Below are 17,042 nucleotides of genomic sequence, written 5' to 3'. Positions count from 1 at the left end.
TCAACTTTCCCTCTACTGTCCAGTTCTCTCAAACTTTGCATGGCCACTTTTGCTTTTTTAAATCTCCCAACCCTCTTAATAAAGTACTTTTGCTAAATTTCCTCCTTCTTCCTTCATTCTCCTCCAAAAAAAAAAAAGTTGCTATATCCAAACTTCCCCTAGTGTTTGTGTAATCATGTCCCTCTCTGGACTAACTGGCAAACAGTTCTTCGCTATGTATATAAATTTTAATTTTAATAACCCAGTTTATATGATCAATGTTTTTGTCCCATCCAGATGAGGTTAAATGTAAATCTACATGTATTCTATTGGTCTATAAGAGTCCAAAATATGGAACAACCCCCTATAATAAAATCTCTTTTCAAAAGAAAGAAATTTATTAGGTACATATTGAAATAACACTAATTATATGTTCCACTCAGGCTCTAAATAAACCATATTTAGATATTTAGGAGAAGGAAAGCTTTCCCTGAAAAACCACAGTTTTATTCCTGTCTTGATTTCCCCAGAAGTGTAAAAAGTAAATGTAAGCCTGAATTTGAACTTTGAATTTGGACCAAGGGAAAAAAGTTGCTTAACTTTTTACTGCCTGAGGTATCGAACAATATCAAGCCTCGTTTACTGCAGGGAATCCATGTGAATAGCTAACACTGTTAGCACACCCTAGAAAGCAGACGTCCTGGAAATATGGGGTTCTTTTTGTCTCCCTCTTCTGGGTTCCTTGGGAACTGTCACCTCTTTATTGTAGCTGATCTTTCCACTCAGCATGCCCTTCTATTTAAACCTCAAAGGTCCACAGTACCAGCTCTCTTGTTGGGCCATGTGCACAAATTAGTGTGAAGACTGAAGATGAAATTTGACTCTAAAACTATGAACTCTGTCAGATTGGTGGAATAAAATCAATGGGGAAAAAAATCAATCAATCTGGTCTAGTCTGGAAGAAGATCCATTATTTCTTATTTCATAGAAATGTGACAGAATCCCAAATTCCTGTATTAAGTCCAAAACAGCAGAAATGCCTTGTGACCCAGAGGGTATCCCAAACACCACTGCCTATGTTTGTTCATGAGTTTCTGAACAAGCATTTAGTACTAAAGATAAGCAAACCCCATGTTAAAAGCTCCAAAGGAGGGGCGGCTAGGTGGCGCAGTGGATAGAGCACTGGCCCTGGAGTCAGGAGTACCTGAGTTCAAATCCGGCCTCAGACACTTAACACTTACTAGCTGTGTGACCCTGGGCAAGTCACTTAACCCCAATTGCCTCACTAAAAAAAAATAAATAAATAAAAATAAAAATAAAAAAATAAAAGCTCCAAAGGAAGTTGGACTGGAAAACTGTGGGTTTTCTGCAGATGATCTTCAAGATTGCTTAAAAAGCATCTCATGTTGCTTCTGGAAATGGGAAAACCACCCATAGCCAGCTCCCAAGAAGCTTGTGTCTTCCCACTTGATTGAGATATTTAGTCTGTCTTAACCTGCACAAACCAAAGGCCAGGACTGAGCAGCAACAGGAGAGTGAATCAGATGCCGTTACTAGCAGAAAAAGAAAAAAAGCACATGACCTATATTGAATACTGTGCCCTTAATTCTAGTTTAGCTGCATGGTCTATGCTCTCTGTACTGTACATATTGGGAGCTGGGTAGAATGCATGATTTCTGGCATTGGTAGGTAGGAGTACATTTGACTTATTTAGATGTGGTGGCACCATTGGGTGGGTCTCCTAAAGTTTATGTGGTGTTTGACTTCAGATTTTCCCTTCCTTCCACTCCCTAGCATCCCTGCCAACCCTACTGTGCTTTAAGCCCAACCCAGTTCAGTTCTAAGTAACCTATCAATTAAAGGCTGTCTTTTAACATGCTTTATGTGGCAACTTGGAAAACTTTAAGACAGTTCTCAGTTTGAGAACTTCAACCTAGGTAGTATCTGGAATTGAATATATGCTGTTAACTCATAGACCCCTATGCATGGCACGAGCACTTTCCAATATTTCAGGAGACCAGAGACAGGAAGCACATTTGGCAAGCGTCCTGGTCACCCCCTAAAAATCTGTTCTTCATTTGTCACATCTGCAGTCACTTTGGCCGTGGCCAACTGGGGTTGTTTTGTCCTTCGTTCTCTGATCCTGCATCCTCATTTCTCCCTCAAATTGTTGTTAGACTGCTCACTGGGCTTTTAGAGTAAACAAAGTTGTTGTAACTAGAATAGCTTTTTATGAATTGGTCTCACCATTCTGGAAAACAGTTTGGGGCTATACTAGAAAGGTGACTAAACTCCTAATACCCTTTGACTAAATGATAGCACTGCTAGGCATTTACCTTCAGAAGTCAAAGACGGAAGGAAAGGTCCTATATGTACCAAAACATTTTCTGTGGTTGCGAGAAAATGAAAGCAAAGTGAATATGTGTTGATTGGTAGGATGATAAAAACAAATTCTAGTATATTAGTATAATGTGATTGTTTTATGCCATAATAATAATAAAGAATTCCCAAAAGATCATATGAAAATATAAAGGATAGTGGCATTCAGTGGCTCCTAAGGTCCCCTTTAATTCTGAATCTCTGGTCTTATTACTAATGACTACAATGCTATAAAGGAAAACATTGCTAAAATAAATCAATGTATTGTCCAACATTAATTTCATAGGCCTAATGATGATGTTGTCTCCCTCCACTGGGTAAAGGTGCAGCAAAGAGAGGTGCAGAATAAGGCTCATATTATCAGAAATTATTAATATTTTAGTTTACTTGGCTTAACTATACTTTGTCACAAAAGGGGGGTTTTTAAGGGGACTACTGAAAAATGACAGTGATTTTTTTTTAATTAAACCAGCCTCAGACACTTGATACTTACTAGATGTGTGACCCTGGGCAAGTCACTTAACCCTCATTGCCCTGCAAAAAAAAAAATTTAAACCAATTAAATACTTTTTTTAAATAAAAGGGTTTCTTCCTGTGATGCCTTTATCACTCTAAAGTCAAGCATATATGAACAGAGTGACTCTGGAGAATCTACTGATAAGACTAAACCACCAGCCATGGCTGTTTCAGATTCAGTTACTTTAGGGATCTGATCAATGTCGAAAATGCAAAGTAAACCATCAGCTACTGTGAGTGAGGAGGACATTCTCCCATTGCCACAATACTAATAATGACAAGCAGCTACTATTAGACATCAATCGTTTGTTAACTGGTTGGCAACTTGAAACTGAGCATAATGAATATTAAGTTCTTTATTTTCCATCATAAAAGCTTCTCCTGCATAACAGCCCCATTTGCCATAAGGAATGCCAGTTTCTTACTTGTCCCTCAAGAAATAAATCCTAGAATAAAGAACATTATACTCCTCCCCATCCTTTGCCTGCTTCATCCATTAACATCTATTCATTCAGCCAGTGTTCCTGGCCATTCCTATTTCCTAATACATCTAGGAAATCCCTAACCCAAGCCTCAATCTTATACTTTTGGAACCATTCCTCTTGGACCTAACACATTTTAAAAACATGGCATCCTAGACAGTCCTCTATATGCTTCCCTCATATGGAAAAAAAATCTGCAATGTCTGCAAACTGTTCCCTGAGAATCCTCAGATCCTATATTGGTCTATAGACCCAAATGGGATCTTTTGGATGTCCCTGGCTGACTCTCACTATCTCCAGTCCCCTTTAAGTAAGGCTTTTTACAGGCAACCTCCATTCCCAAAGGGTTTTAAAAACTAGAAAGGGGCAGCTTCCTGTTTCAGCTCTTCCTCCTGCCCAGGCAGAAGTACTCGCAGACTGACATGGTCTCAGGGAATTTCCATGACTCTCAAGATAGTATGCCAGAATGTCATTTTCTCTTATCTGAATTACAATCCTAATTTTCTCCTTATGAGCCATCATCTGGCTACATCAGCCCACCCTCAGTTAGTGGGTGGGCCCTTCCTAGATCCCTTCTGGCCAGTTCTCCATCCCTCTTAAATTCCCTATTGTCTCCCTACAGAGGTTAACCATCTAACCACCTTATGGGCAGCAAGTGACTTCCACATTTTCTCTTCGCAGAGAAAATGCCCTGACTATTCTCTAAAGCTATTGTGTAGACTGGTAGGTTGTCCAGTCTTTTACCTCCTGGATGTGCCATGCCTCTCCATGTATGCATTCTCTTGCATTCTCCTTTAACCCCAAGATTTCTTAGCAGGACACTCTCCCCTGACTGGGGTTCCTGATATCATCCTAGAGTATCATGCCATCACTTGTCTTTCTCTGAGCTTTTCTGAGCTGAAACCATAGCAAAGGGCCTTCAGTTACTATCACAGATGTGAGATTTACCATTTATGAGTACCCCATGTCTTCTCCATCTTCTGAGACTCCAAATAGAAATCAATAGGTAAATACAGATCTTGCCCAAACATTATCAAATAATTGGGTAAAGTCTCTGGGGTCACTATATGCATACAATAAAAGTGTCATATGTTGAAACCACTGAACATTTTGATCAGGACTCAAAGCCCCAGTATGTTCAGTAGTGTGGGAGTGTTCTAGCTGTGGGTCTCCTTGAAGACAATAAAGCATCATTATAGACTTTTTGATTCATGACAAAGCTAACATCCCCTTGAGGAGCTTGATCTCCATACCTTAATCTTGGTGATAATGGATCCTGGCAGGGGAACCATATGCCAAAAATAGTTCTTCCCTAAAACTGTAACAACTGGAGAAGGCTGCTGGTTCTGAGTTGGGTGTATGTCTCTGAATAGTAGATAAAATGGTCACTCACCACCAGGTTGCTGTTTATGCCCTTCCTGTATCCTACCAGAGATTAAAAAGTCTGGACAAACTCTAAAGACTTACTGGTATATATGCTCTCCAGATAAGCAGTATGAGTTAATATCATTTCCTATGAACACAACCAATAAATATTAATTATAAGGCACTCGTCTGCTGCTATTTTATACTTGCTCCAAGTTCTCATTTGTCTCAGGTGTCCAAAATTGTCACCTACTTTTTTATGGCTATGGAATTCTGTGCCTTGGGTAGTACCAGCTACTTCCTTGTACATCATGCTGGATGACACAAAACAACATTACATAGACCCCAAATTCTGCCACACTCTCAGGGCACCCTCTGAAGAATAAAATTTTAGTTTCCAAAGGTTTAACCTCTGTTTCTTTTCATAGACCTTCATGGTATAATTGTTGTCACCACCAATTAGTTATGGTTTAATCCAATACTCAAAAATGCCTTACCAAAAAGTTTCTTTTAATAAGAGGGATCATAGCTGGCAGTTAGTGGCATAGTGGGTAGAGCCCTAGATCTGGCGTTAGGAAGACCTGAGTTCCAATGTGACCTCAGACACTTACTACCTAGCTGTGTGATCTTGGGCAAATCACTGAATTGCTGATGCCCTCAGTTTCCTCAACTGTAAAATGGTGACAATAAAAGTACCAGCTTTGTAGGATTTTTGTGAGGATCAAGTGAGATTTGTAAAAAGAGTTTAGCCTAGTGTCTGGCACATAGCAGGCTTATAAAAGTAGTGGCATATAAATGCTTATTCCCTCCTTTCTCCTCTTGCCAGTTTTAAGCCTCCACAACTATAAGCACTTCTTTGGCTACCTATAGCTCATAACTCTAAACTGCATTTCTATTGGCTCTCCCTCAGACTCATCCAGCAGACCGATAAGCTCAAAAAATAAAGCATTTAAACTATTTAATTAAACTCAATAACTGTGTAAACAGCAACTATCAAGTTCAAGATACTATGCTGGGTGCTGGAAAATACAATGACAAAAATGCAAAACTTCTTCCCCTCATTTTACCATAGAAGACATTAAGTTAACTAAGTAGCAAATATAAGACTAGGAAGAGCACCAACATGTAAGAGGATCAGGGAAGGATTTCCTGTATGAGCTGAGCCTTGTAGAAAACTTGAAAATAGCAATAAATTAGATAAAATATTAAACCTTCCTGTAACCCATATCTAAATGTCGGCCTCTCTGAATTACTATGGGAATTATCATTTACCTTAGCTCATGACTATTCTCTCTGGGGCTTGAGCATAAGCAGGTGGGGGGAGGGCAGAAAGAAGTAACACAGCCCTTCAGAAATATGGCTTCTCCCTCTCTTTGTTGTAAGAATACATCTTGCCTTCCATACTCCTTTTTTAAACTGGGCACACTAAGCTATTGCAAGGGCTTCTTTGGAGATCCAGGGATTTTTTTCTCTATTTTATTTTTTCCCCCAAATACATGTAAAAATAATTTTTAACATTCATTTTTTAAACTTTTGAGTTCCAAATTCTCTTCTTCCCTCCTTTCCCTCTCCCTTTCTTCAGAAGGTAAGCAATTTGATATTAGATTATACATGTACAGTCACACAAGACATAGTTCCATATTAGCCACATTGTGAAAGAAAACAGACAAAAAAACCCAAGAAAAATAAAGTTTTAAAAGTATGATTCAATATACATTCAGACTCTGATGGTGGGTAGCATTTTTTATCATAAATCCTTTGGAATTGTCTTGGGTCACTGTATTGCTGAGAATAGTTAAGTCATTAACAGTTGATCATATTGCAGTAGTGCTATTACTGTGTACAGTGTTCTGATTCTGCTCATTTCACTTTGCATCAGTTCATGTAAGTCTTTCCAGATCTTTCTGAGAGCATCCTGCTCATCATTTCTTATAGCACAATAGTACACTCTCACAATCATATACCACAACTTGTCCGGCCATTCCCCAGTTGATGGACATCCCCTCAATTCCTAATTTCTGATTCTTAACCACCACAAAAAGAACTGATATATTTTTGTACATAGAGGTAATTTTCCTTTTTCTTTGATCTCTTTAAGATACAGACCTAATAGGACTATTGCTGGGTCCAAAAGTATGTACATTTTAATAGTCCTTTATACTTAGTTCCAAATTGCTCTCCATAATGGTTGAATAAGTTCACAACTTCACCAACAATGCATTAATGTACCAATTTTCCCACATCCCCTCCAACATTTGTCTTTTTCTTTTTCTGTCATATTAACTAATCTTATAGGTGTGAGGTGGTACCTCAGCATTGTTTTAATTTGCATTTGTCTAATCAATAATGATTTAGAGTATTTTTCCATATAACTGTAGATAGCTTTGATTTCTTCTTCTGAAATCCGCCTGTTCATATTCTTTAACCATTTATCAATTGGGGAATGACTTGAAGATGTAATATAGAGGCTTTTGACCTCAAAGCTTGCAAACATGATGTCCTAGGCAGGTGTTCTATGTAAGGGAAAACTCCTAACAATTAGAGATATACAAAAGTGACCCCCCAAAAAAACACACACACAAAAAGTGAATGGGCAGCTTTAGTGGTTAGTGGGTTGACTCCTCTTCCATCTGGGTCTTCAAACAAAAGTTGGATTACCACTTGTCAGGTACATTTAAGAGGGAAGTCTTATTCAGGTATAGGTTAGGCTAGATTACCTGAGAGGTCCTCGACAACTCTGAGATTCTGTGATTCTTAAAATCAACTTTAAAACAAATAAAAAAAAAATAGTGATATCCATATATACCAGGTGAAAAAAAAAGTCAGAGAGCAGGTCTGTAAGAAATATATAAATGTTCTATAGTTGTTGTTGTTGCATTTAATACATTGCCTGGTATAAACAGGCTTGTTGGTTAACCAATGACTCTCTTTTGGTCTGATTTCTATAGGCTCTTCTGTTTAAGTGTATTACCTAAAGTTAAGGATTTGTATTCTTTAGCAATGTCAAACTCAGATAGAAAAGGGGACACAGAAGCATACATAAGGATCCCTGAAGGTGAATATTGATTTAGACAACTACATAATAAAATTATGGTTTTTTGTATTTTATTTATTTTGTTACATATTTCCCAATTCAATTTTAATCTGGTTTCATTGCACTCAAGAGTGTTGTGGGAATGTTGCCAGTTGTGGTGTTGCCCCTGGGATGCATGTTTGACACCCTTAGCTTAACACATTGATTTGTAATGTAGAGTTCATGAATATTCAAGATCAATGAACTTGGATGGGAAAAAATAGATCTTCACTTTAATTTAATTAGTTTCCTTTAGTAACCCTATACATATTATTTTATGCATTTACAAATATTTTTCTGAGAAGGAATCAATGAGCTTCACCAGACTGCCAGAGGGGTCTCTCTCTCTCTCTCTCTCTCTCTCTCTCTCTCTCTCTCTCTCTCTCTCTCTCTCTCTCTCTCTCTCACACACACACACACACACACACACACACACACACACACACACACACACACACACAACGCTTAAAAACCCCTGATCTAGTAGGGTACGAAACGGAAGGTAAGAATAACTAAGGGCATCCCATGAGTGGGAAATGAACAAGGAGCCGCTTTGAGCCAACAACTTCAGAAACTTAACTACAAGGCTGCTTTAAGAGCAGCCTTGTGGACTACATTTTTACCACAAAGCTGTCTAAGGCCAGAAGGGGTCATTATGTCTATAGGACTTGTAAATATTTTCCACCCAACTCACAAACTGGAATTGTGAAGTTCTTGTTTTCATGGCATGCTGAGAAACTCCTATCCTTTAGTTTTAAAAGGCGCAAGCCCACAAGCTTCTCTGAATCAACCCTGCTTTCTGTGGATTCAGTCCTGATATATCAAGTTGGGAATTACCTAAAGGAAAGTGATCAAAAGTAGGAAACAAACCCAAGACTCCACTGAATGCCCAAGTCTGAAAGATAAGGCTGGCCCCTTCTCCCTTCCTCTCATATATCTGCATTCCAATTGATTCCTGCATGAATGAAAAACCTTTAAGACCTAAATAAATGCATATCTAATGACAGAATTTTAAGTACTATAACTAAAAGGGAGGAAATTATTTGGCAGTAGGGAGATATTCCTCAAATCACACCATGTAGACAGTTACCACTTTTCTTCCTTTATGCAAGACTGCTCCTGCTGAGAGATGTCAGGTGGGCATTTGAGGGCAAAATTGAATGAAGTGTAGAATTGTTATTTCCTTTGCTATAGAGCTACATTATTTTCATCCCTTTTATAAGTATCTCTGCAGCTACACGACAGATCCATTTTAACTTCATCACACAATCTAAGCATTATCGTTAGTGACTAAATTAGCAATTCAATTAAGACATTCTCATTTGATAAATTGAAAACACTGTGACTCAGTCATTTGCTACAAGTTGCATGGCTTCCTGACTCACCAAGTACACATGTGGGATTAATAAAGTTGACTTGTTAGGTAATTGATTCAGCAAGGAAGATTTCAAGTCATCTTTTAAAATCTTCTTGCTATGCCTGTTCTGGCCTTTTTGTGTACAAACTATGTATATTTACTGTCAAGAGCACATCATTTATGAGGCACATCCTATTTTTAGCCATCAAAGTGGAAAAGAAATAAATTAAATCAGAAGTCTTCTCATTGTTTCCTAGTGACCCCAATTTGAAAGATTAGGCCAGTATATTAAAAGATAAGAGTAGAATCCAAAATGTCCCTGTTGTTGTTGTCATTGTTGTTATTGATGTTGTTCAGTCTTTTGAGTTGTGTCCAACTTTTTCTAACCCCATGGAACACAGCACACCAGGCCCTTCTATCCTCCCCTATCTCTTGAAGTTTGTACAAGGTCATGTTTGTTGTTTCCAAAACACTATCTATCCATCTCACCCTCTGCTGTCCCCTTCTCCTTTTGCCTTCAATCTTTCCCAACATTAGGGTATTATCCAGTGAATACCATCTTGTCATCATTTGGCCAAAATATTTAAGCTTCAGCTTCAGTATTTGACTTTCTAGTGAATAGCCTGAAGTAATTTCTTTAAGTATCAACTGATTTGATCTCCTTGCTGTGCAAGGGAGTCTCAAAATCTTCTCCAGCCCCACAAATTGAAAGGGTTGATTCTATGACACTCAACTTTCTTTATATCTCAGCTCTCACAGTCATACATTGCTACTGGAAAAACCATAGCTTTTGACTTTGAACTTTGTTGGCAAGTTGATGTCTCTGCTTTTTAGTATGGTGTCCAGTTTTGCCATAGCTTTCCTACCAAGAAGCAGTCATCTTTTAATTTCATGGCAACAGTCACCATCCACAGAAATCTTTGAGCCCCAAAATGTAAAATCTGACACTTTTATTTCTTCTCTATTTGCCAGAAAGTGATGGGACCAGTTGCCAAGATCTTCATTTTGTTTTGTTTTGGGCTTTTTTGTGTTAAGCTTCAAGCCAACTTTATTTTCTGCCATTCTTTACTTACTCCAATCAGAGTGGCATCATCAGTGTATTTGAGATTGTTGATATTTTCTCCTGGAAACCTTAATTTGGGCTTTCGATTCATCCATTCCCTACCCAATTAGAAATGAGCTCCAAATATAATAGACTTGGAGGAATAAACAGGGCAGTATAGTTAGGGGGCTAACCAAGAATGATGGGAAATGGAGGTTATATATCAGGACTGCATAAAACAAGCTGTCCCTCATCTGCCCATCTACCTATACAACTTCACCAAGCAGAAAGGGGTGGTCAGAGAACTCTCTCAAATTACATACCCCTTGCTCCTCTCCACCACCCCCATATTATGACTAGTTGTAACAGGCCACTTATACTCAATCTATATACTTATAATTAGAAAGCCAACCAGAAAGATTATGGACATAGATTAAATTCCCATTTATCTAGAATTCAAAAAGCCAGATAACTCAATAATATGAATACTTTATTTATAATAATGGTGACCAGGAGATACTTCAAGATCTGGAAAACCTTCATTATTAAATTCCTTTAGTATGGTCTTCATGCTACATTTTAATTCATAGATTATTGACATAGAAAATTGTATAGGATCTATGGTGGTGGTTGAGCAGAATGTTCATTTAGTGCTATTCTCCACCATTCTGAATATGTGAAAATTTACTTGGTCAAGTTGAATTTGATAACCCCTGTTGATCCCATCTATCCTAATAATTATAATAGAAAGCCAATGGGAACATCTAGATTTATTATAACCAAGAATTACTATTGAAATTAGCAAAACAGGGGCAGCTAGGTGGTGCAGTGGATAGAGCACCGGCCCTGGAGTCAGAAGTACCTGAGTTCAAATCCAACCTCAGACACTTAACACTTACTAGCTGTGTGACCCTGGGCAAGTCACTTAACCCCAATTGCCTCACTAAAAAAAAAAAAAGAAGAAGAAGAAGAAAAAAAATTTGCAAAACTTCTAGTGAAACCCTTTCTTCTAGCCACCACCACCACCACTTCAGAGCAAGGTGAGGGAAGTTTCATTTCTGTTTCTGTTTCTTCAGGTTTGACTTCTTTGTTTTCCCTAGATCTATACCACTTCTTAGACTCACTCCTGGAAACACTTAAGAAATATTATTTGAGATGAAACTATACCTAAATATTTATTTCTCATTCTTTGGATTTCCTTTGGAGTCCTAGTATCTTCATGCAACTCCCCACACTCAATTTTCAGAGTAACCTTACTTAGTGAGAAAAGTTTCATATTCATTAGACATATATTTACTGAGCAAGAACTGGGTACAAAGAACTTTGATAGTTATTGTGGGAAGTACAATGATAAATACATGCTGTCTCCCATTACATTTGTAACCTCTTCAAGAGCAGGTTTCATGCTTTTATACATCTTTCTAGTGGCTAAAGTGGTGTGACTCAGTAGGTTGTTAAGTTGGCATTTGATTACTCAAAATAAAAATTCTCTAGTCATGATCTGCATAATCCTTTCCTAATGTGTTTAAGACAGCAGCATCTGCATGGCTCTTCCTTCATGTATTCATTCAGTTGCCAAATCCTGTCAAATCTACCAACACATCTCTTGTAGCCATCCCATTCTCTCTACTTACATGAACATTGCTCTCATTCAGACCCACATCACTTCTCCTCCAAGATATCATAGTACCCTACAAATGGGTCTCCTCACCCCAGGTTTCTTGCCTCTCCATTCTATCCTCTGTAAGAGTTGCCATGTTGATCCTAAAGCACAGGTATCACCATCTTACTTTCCTGATCAAGAAGCTTCAATGGCTCCTTTTTTTTTTTTTTTTGGCAGGCAGGCAATGGGAGTTAAGTGACTTGCCCAGGGTCACACAGCTAGTAAGTGTCAAGTGTCTAAGGCCGGATTTGAACTCAGGTACTCCTGAATCCAGGGCCGGTGCTTTAACCACTGCACCATCTAGCTGCCCCTCAATGGCTCCTTTTTACCTCTAGGATAAAATATAAAATCTTCTGTTTGGCCTTTAAAACCCTTTTAAAGCCCTTCACAACCTGGTTTCAGCTGACTTTTCCAGCCTTATTAGACATTCCTCTCTGTCATGTACTCTTTGGTCTAACCAAAGGGCCCTTTTTCCTCCACATCTGGAATGCCCTTCCCTCTTCACTGGTGCCTCTTCACCTGTACTTCATTTCCTTCAAAGATCAACTCAAACACTACTTTCTACACAAGGCCTTTGATTACTTCATCTGAAAACTGCCTATATGTATACTTTGACCATTTATCAATTGGGAAATAACTTGTATTTTTACAAATTTGACTCGTTTCTCTATATATTTGAGAAATGAAGCCTTTATCAGAGGAAGCTGTCGTAAAAAAATTTTTCACAGTTGCAAGTACTATGTATTTCCCTCTGTCCTATATTCCCCATTTATCCTACTTTCTATCTCTTTTCACCCTGTCCCTTCTCAACAGTATTTTGCTTCTGGTTACTACCTCTCCTAATCCACCCTCCCTTCTATCAATTCATCTCCCTTTCTTTTATTCCCTTCCCCTCCCACTTTCCCATAGGGTAAGATAGATTTCTATCTTCAACTCCATGTGTGTGTTACTCTCTCTTTGAGTCAATTCCAATGAGAGTAAGGTTCAAGTATTATCCTCCACCACCACCATTCTTCCTTTCCACTGTTAAAAGCTCTTTTACTCATCTTTTTCTGAGTTAATTTGTGCCATTTTCCCTTACTTTTCCCTTTTCTCCCAGTTCATTCCTCTTTCTCATCTCTCGTTTTTGTTTTTTAAGATATCATACCATTATATTTAACTCATACCGCTGCTCCCTATGTATACTCTTTCTAACTTCCCTAGTAATAATGAAATTCTTAGAAATTACAAGTATCATCTTCCCATGTAGGAATATAAACAGTTTAGCCTTACTGAATCCCTTAGGATTTCTCTTTCCTATTTATCTCATTAAGCTTCTCTTGAGTCTCATGTTTGAAAGTCAGATTTTCTATTCAGCTTTGGTCTTTTCATCAGGAATGCTTGAAAGTCTTCTATTTCATTGAATGTCCAATATTTCCCTTGAATGATTACGCTCAGTTTTTCTGGGTACATGACTCTTGGTTGTAATCTTAGCTCCTTTGTCCTCTGGAATATCATATTCCAAGCCCTGTGATCCTATAAGGTAGAAGCAGGTAGAGAACAGCAGGCCACACCTCAGCTGCTAAAACTTGTTATCCTAACTATGACTCAATGATATTTAAGTTGTTTCTTTTGGGCTCCTTTTAATACTTTCTGCTCTTTTTGGGAACTCTGGAATTTGGCTATAATATTCCTGGGAGTTTTCAATTTAGGATCTCTTTCAGGAGGTGATAAATGGATTCTTTCCATTTCTATTTTACCCTCTGGTTCTAAAATATTGGGGCATTTTCCTTGATAATTTCTTGAAAGATGATGTGTAGGCTCTTTTTTTTGATGATGGCTTTCAGGTAGCCTAGTAATTCTTAAATTAGCTCTCCTCAATCTATTTTCCAGGTCAAGTGTTTTTCCAATGAGATATTTCACATTTCCTTCTATTTTTTATTATTGTTATTTTGTTTTATTGTTTCTTAATGCCTTATGGGGTCATTAGCTTCTACTTGTCCAATTCTAATTTTTAAGAAATTATTTTCTTCTGTGAAATTTTGTATCTCCTTTTCCATTTGATCAATTATACATTTTATGGAGGTTTTTTTTTTATTCAGTGAATTTTTGTATATCTTTCCATGTGACAAATTTTGCTTTTGGGGGAGTTATTTTCAGTGAATTTTTGTATATCTTTTTCCATTTGGCCAATTCTGCTTTTTAAAAAAGGAGTTCTTCTCTTTAGTGGATTTTTGTGCCTTTTTTTACAATTTGATTTATTCTACTTTTAAGGTAATATTTTCTGTATTTTTGTGCCTCCTTTACCAAGCTATTCTTTTTTACTGATTTTCTTGCATCACTCTCATTTCTTTTTCCCAGTTCTTCCTCCATCTCTTACTTGAAAATCCTTTTTGATCTCTTCCAAGAATTCTTTTTGGGCCTGAGGACAATTTACATTTTTAAGGCTTTGAATATAGTAGTTTTGACTTTTTTTGTCTTCTCCTGAGTTTGTTTTGATCTTCCCTGTCATCATAATAATCTTTTATGGCCAGGTTTTTTGTTGTTATTTGCTCATTTTTCCAGTCTCTTTCTTGACTTTTAACTTTATTTTCAAATTGGGCTCTCCTTCTGGTGTGGAGAGGGCACTGACCCAAGCTTCAGGTTTTTTGTGTAGCTGTTTTCAGAGCTAGTTTTGGGGGTCTGTAAGTTTTCAGTTCTTTCAAAGTGGTATGATCTAAGTATAGATGTGTTTACTACTTTCCTGGCCTGTACTATGGTCTATAAGTGACCACAAGCACTCTTTTACACCCTAGAATTGTGACCAGGATCCCTTGCTCCCCTGGGACTACAAGTTCTGGTGTGATAGTTCTCCTCCTCACCCTGAAACTGTGACCTAGGATGGTGACCTAGATCCACAGAGTCCTGCACCTACTGCCTGCCAAGGGATCCCTGTAATCACCTTCTGACAGACTGGTCACCCTTACCATCTGTGGACTGAGCATTCTAGAAGCCACTGCTGCCAATTCAGTTGCTCCCAAGGCCTGCTGCTGGCTTGTGAGGTGGGGCCTGCTGCTCTTTTGCCTGGGCATTGCCTGCTTTGGATTGTATTTGTCTCACCAAAGTATGACAGACCTTTCCCGCAGACCTTTTAGGTTGTCTTATGCTGGAAAATTGCTTCACCCATCCTTTTGTGGATTCTGCTGCCCCAGAATTCACTTTGAGGTGTTATTTAAAGTTTTTTGGAAAAGAATTTGGGAGAGTTCAGGTGAGTCCTTGCCTTTTCTCTACCATCTTGGCTCTGCCCAAGTGGTTAAATTTAACTTGAGGATAGAGTCTTTACCTGGACCAACACACTCCATACCATACTTCAAGTATCGATGCCCCCAGTCCCTCAGGAAATCAATCTGTTTTACTTTGAAACCCCTATCCCTGACTCAGCAATTCTGACTGAGATGGAGTCAGTGCAAACATACTTCTCCTACTATGTCTAGCTGGCCCTAAATCATTATTCCATATTTTACACCTTATCTAACCATCCTTCCCATCAGGTTATTTCCATCAGTGGAAATAGCTCAGGACCTTATACCCAAAAGCCCCCAGGAAGTGCTGTATCACCCAGACCAATATCCCTGCTTCTAGATGGCCACCTCAGGGATTATTCACAGAACCAACCCTTATGGAGAAGGTGTCCTCCCTCCTGCCTCCAATCTCCTGCCTCTAACTACTAGCCAATTGCCAACAACAGGCAGGTAAACCCAAGATCCCAGGGAAGGCAGTGCTTCCCTCAGACTAGTAGATCTACTTCCATCTCAGCCACCAACAGCTATCATCCAAGGGAGGAACCCCTATGGAAAAGAGGCCTGCTATCCTGGCAACCAGTAACCCCAAATTCCAAACTGCCACTGATGAGAAGGTAAGGCCAAGAACCCTAGGAATAGGAGCACTCTTCAGGCCACTGGCCCTGCTACCATTATACCCCCCAACAACTATCTACCATTGGACCTGTCATCAACAACACCAACTGCCCCCCCCAACCCGGAGCAGATAGCTTAGCCTAACAAAAGCACTAAGGCACCTGAGAGAAAGGAGGCATCATGGGTAGGACAGTCAAATTACTGCCTCTGCTTTGACCAACACCTTCCCTTTGACCCTGCTGGAGACAACCTAAGACCCTGTGCCCAGAAACCCCACTTACACCACGTACCCTGGAACACAGCCTGTTCCTCACATTCATCATCCAGAATAGCGGCCCCTTTGAAAGATAGCCCACCATCCTTGCCACCATCGCCAACTGTTGACCAACTGCCACAAACAGGCAAGTAAGCCCAAGAGCCCCAGACAAACATACACACACACACACACATACACACACACGTGTCACTGACCATGCTTCCAGCCTACCCCAGCATCCATCGTGCATGGAAGCAGTGCATGGAAGGGTCATTGCCTTTGACCTCCTACACAGTCTCAGCTACTGAAGATTCAGAAAAGAACGTTCTCACTTCCAAAGTCCTTGATGCCACCAAATAGTTCCATATCAATGAGGGGATATTATTTAACTAATGGAAATCATGCTGACTGCATCCTAGGGCCACTGAGCCATGTGCATCTGATGTTCAATTGAAACGTGCAATGTGTGTTGTCTTCCCCATTAGAATATGAACTCTTTACAAACAAGGACTCCTCCTGTTCTTCAATAGCACTTTGCACAATGTTTCACCATATAATAAGCACCTAATAAATGCTTTTTCATTTATTCTTGCCATCTGCCCTGCCCTTGCCCATGCCTCTACCCCTTTTGCTCGCCATCCAGTAACCAAATCCACAAGGCTATTGTTGATATCCATTGATTTCCCTATGGATCTACTCACCCCTTCCTGTGACTCCCCCAGCCAAAATGCCCTTCCCTGATATCCACTTCCCTGTATGTATTGTCTCCCCCCATGAAAATGTAAGCTCTTTGAGGGCAGGGATGGCCTCCCTTTTTGTATTTGCACATAGCACATTGTTTGGCACATAGCAAGCTCTTAACATGGTAGAATTCTTTCATTTCAGATAAAGTTGGAAAGGTGGGGATTCTCATAATTTAGCAGCTAAGGAGTTTTGCCTTTATATGGTGATCTATAAGCAGTCAATCGAGGACTCTGAATAAGGGAAGCATCATGATTAGATATAGACACAGAAATCACATGTACAATGAATTTAAGGAGGGGGAGAGGTGAGGA

The 17,042-nt window shown here is 39.0% G+C and overlaps 1 protein-coding gene across 1 annotated transcript in view; it reads left to right on the top strand.

Moving 5' to 3' along the window:
- The window catches only part of KIF6 (kinesin family member 6), a 511,996-nt gene that overhangs the window by 345,031 nt on the left and 149,923 nt on the right, over positions 1-17,042 (top strand). The window contains exon 13 of the mRNA XM_044004953.1: positions 10,481-10,486. Within this exon, the coding sequence (XP_043860888.1) occupies positions 10,481-10,486 (6 nt within the window). The remainder of the gene's footprint in view (positions 1-10,480; positions 10,487-17,042) is intronic.

The sequence above is a fragment of the Dromiciops gliroides genome, chromosome 4, assembly GCF_019393635.1.
Source record: "Dromiciops gliroides isolate mDroGli1 chromosome 4, mDroGli1.pri, whole genome shotgun sequence".
NCBI lineage: Eukaryota > Metazoa > Chordata > Mammalia > Microbiotheria > Microbiotheriidae > Dromiciops > Dromiciops gliroides.
This window is presented reverse-complemented; position numbering and strand designations above follow the sequence as displayed.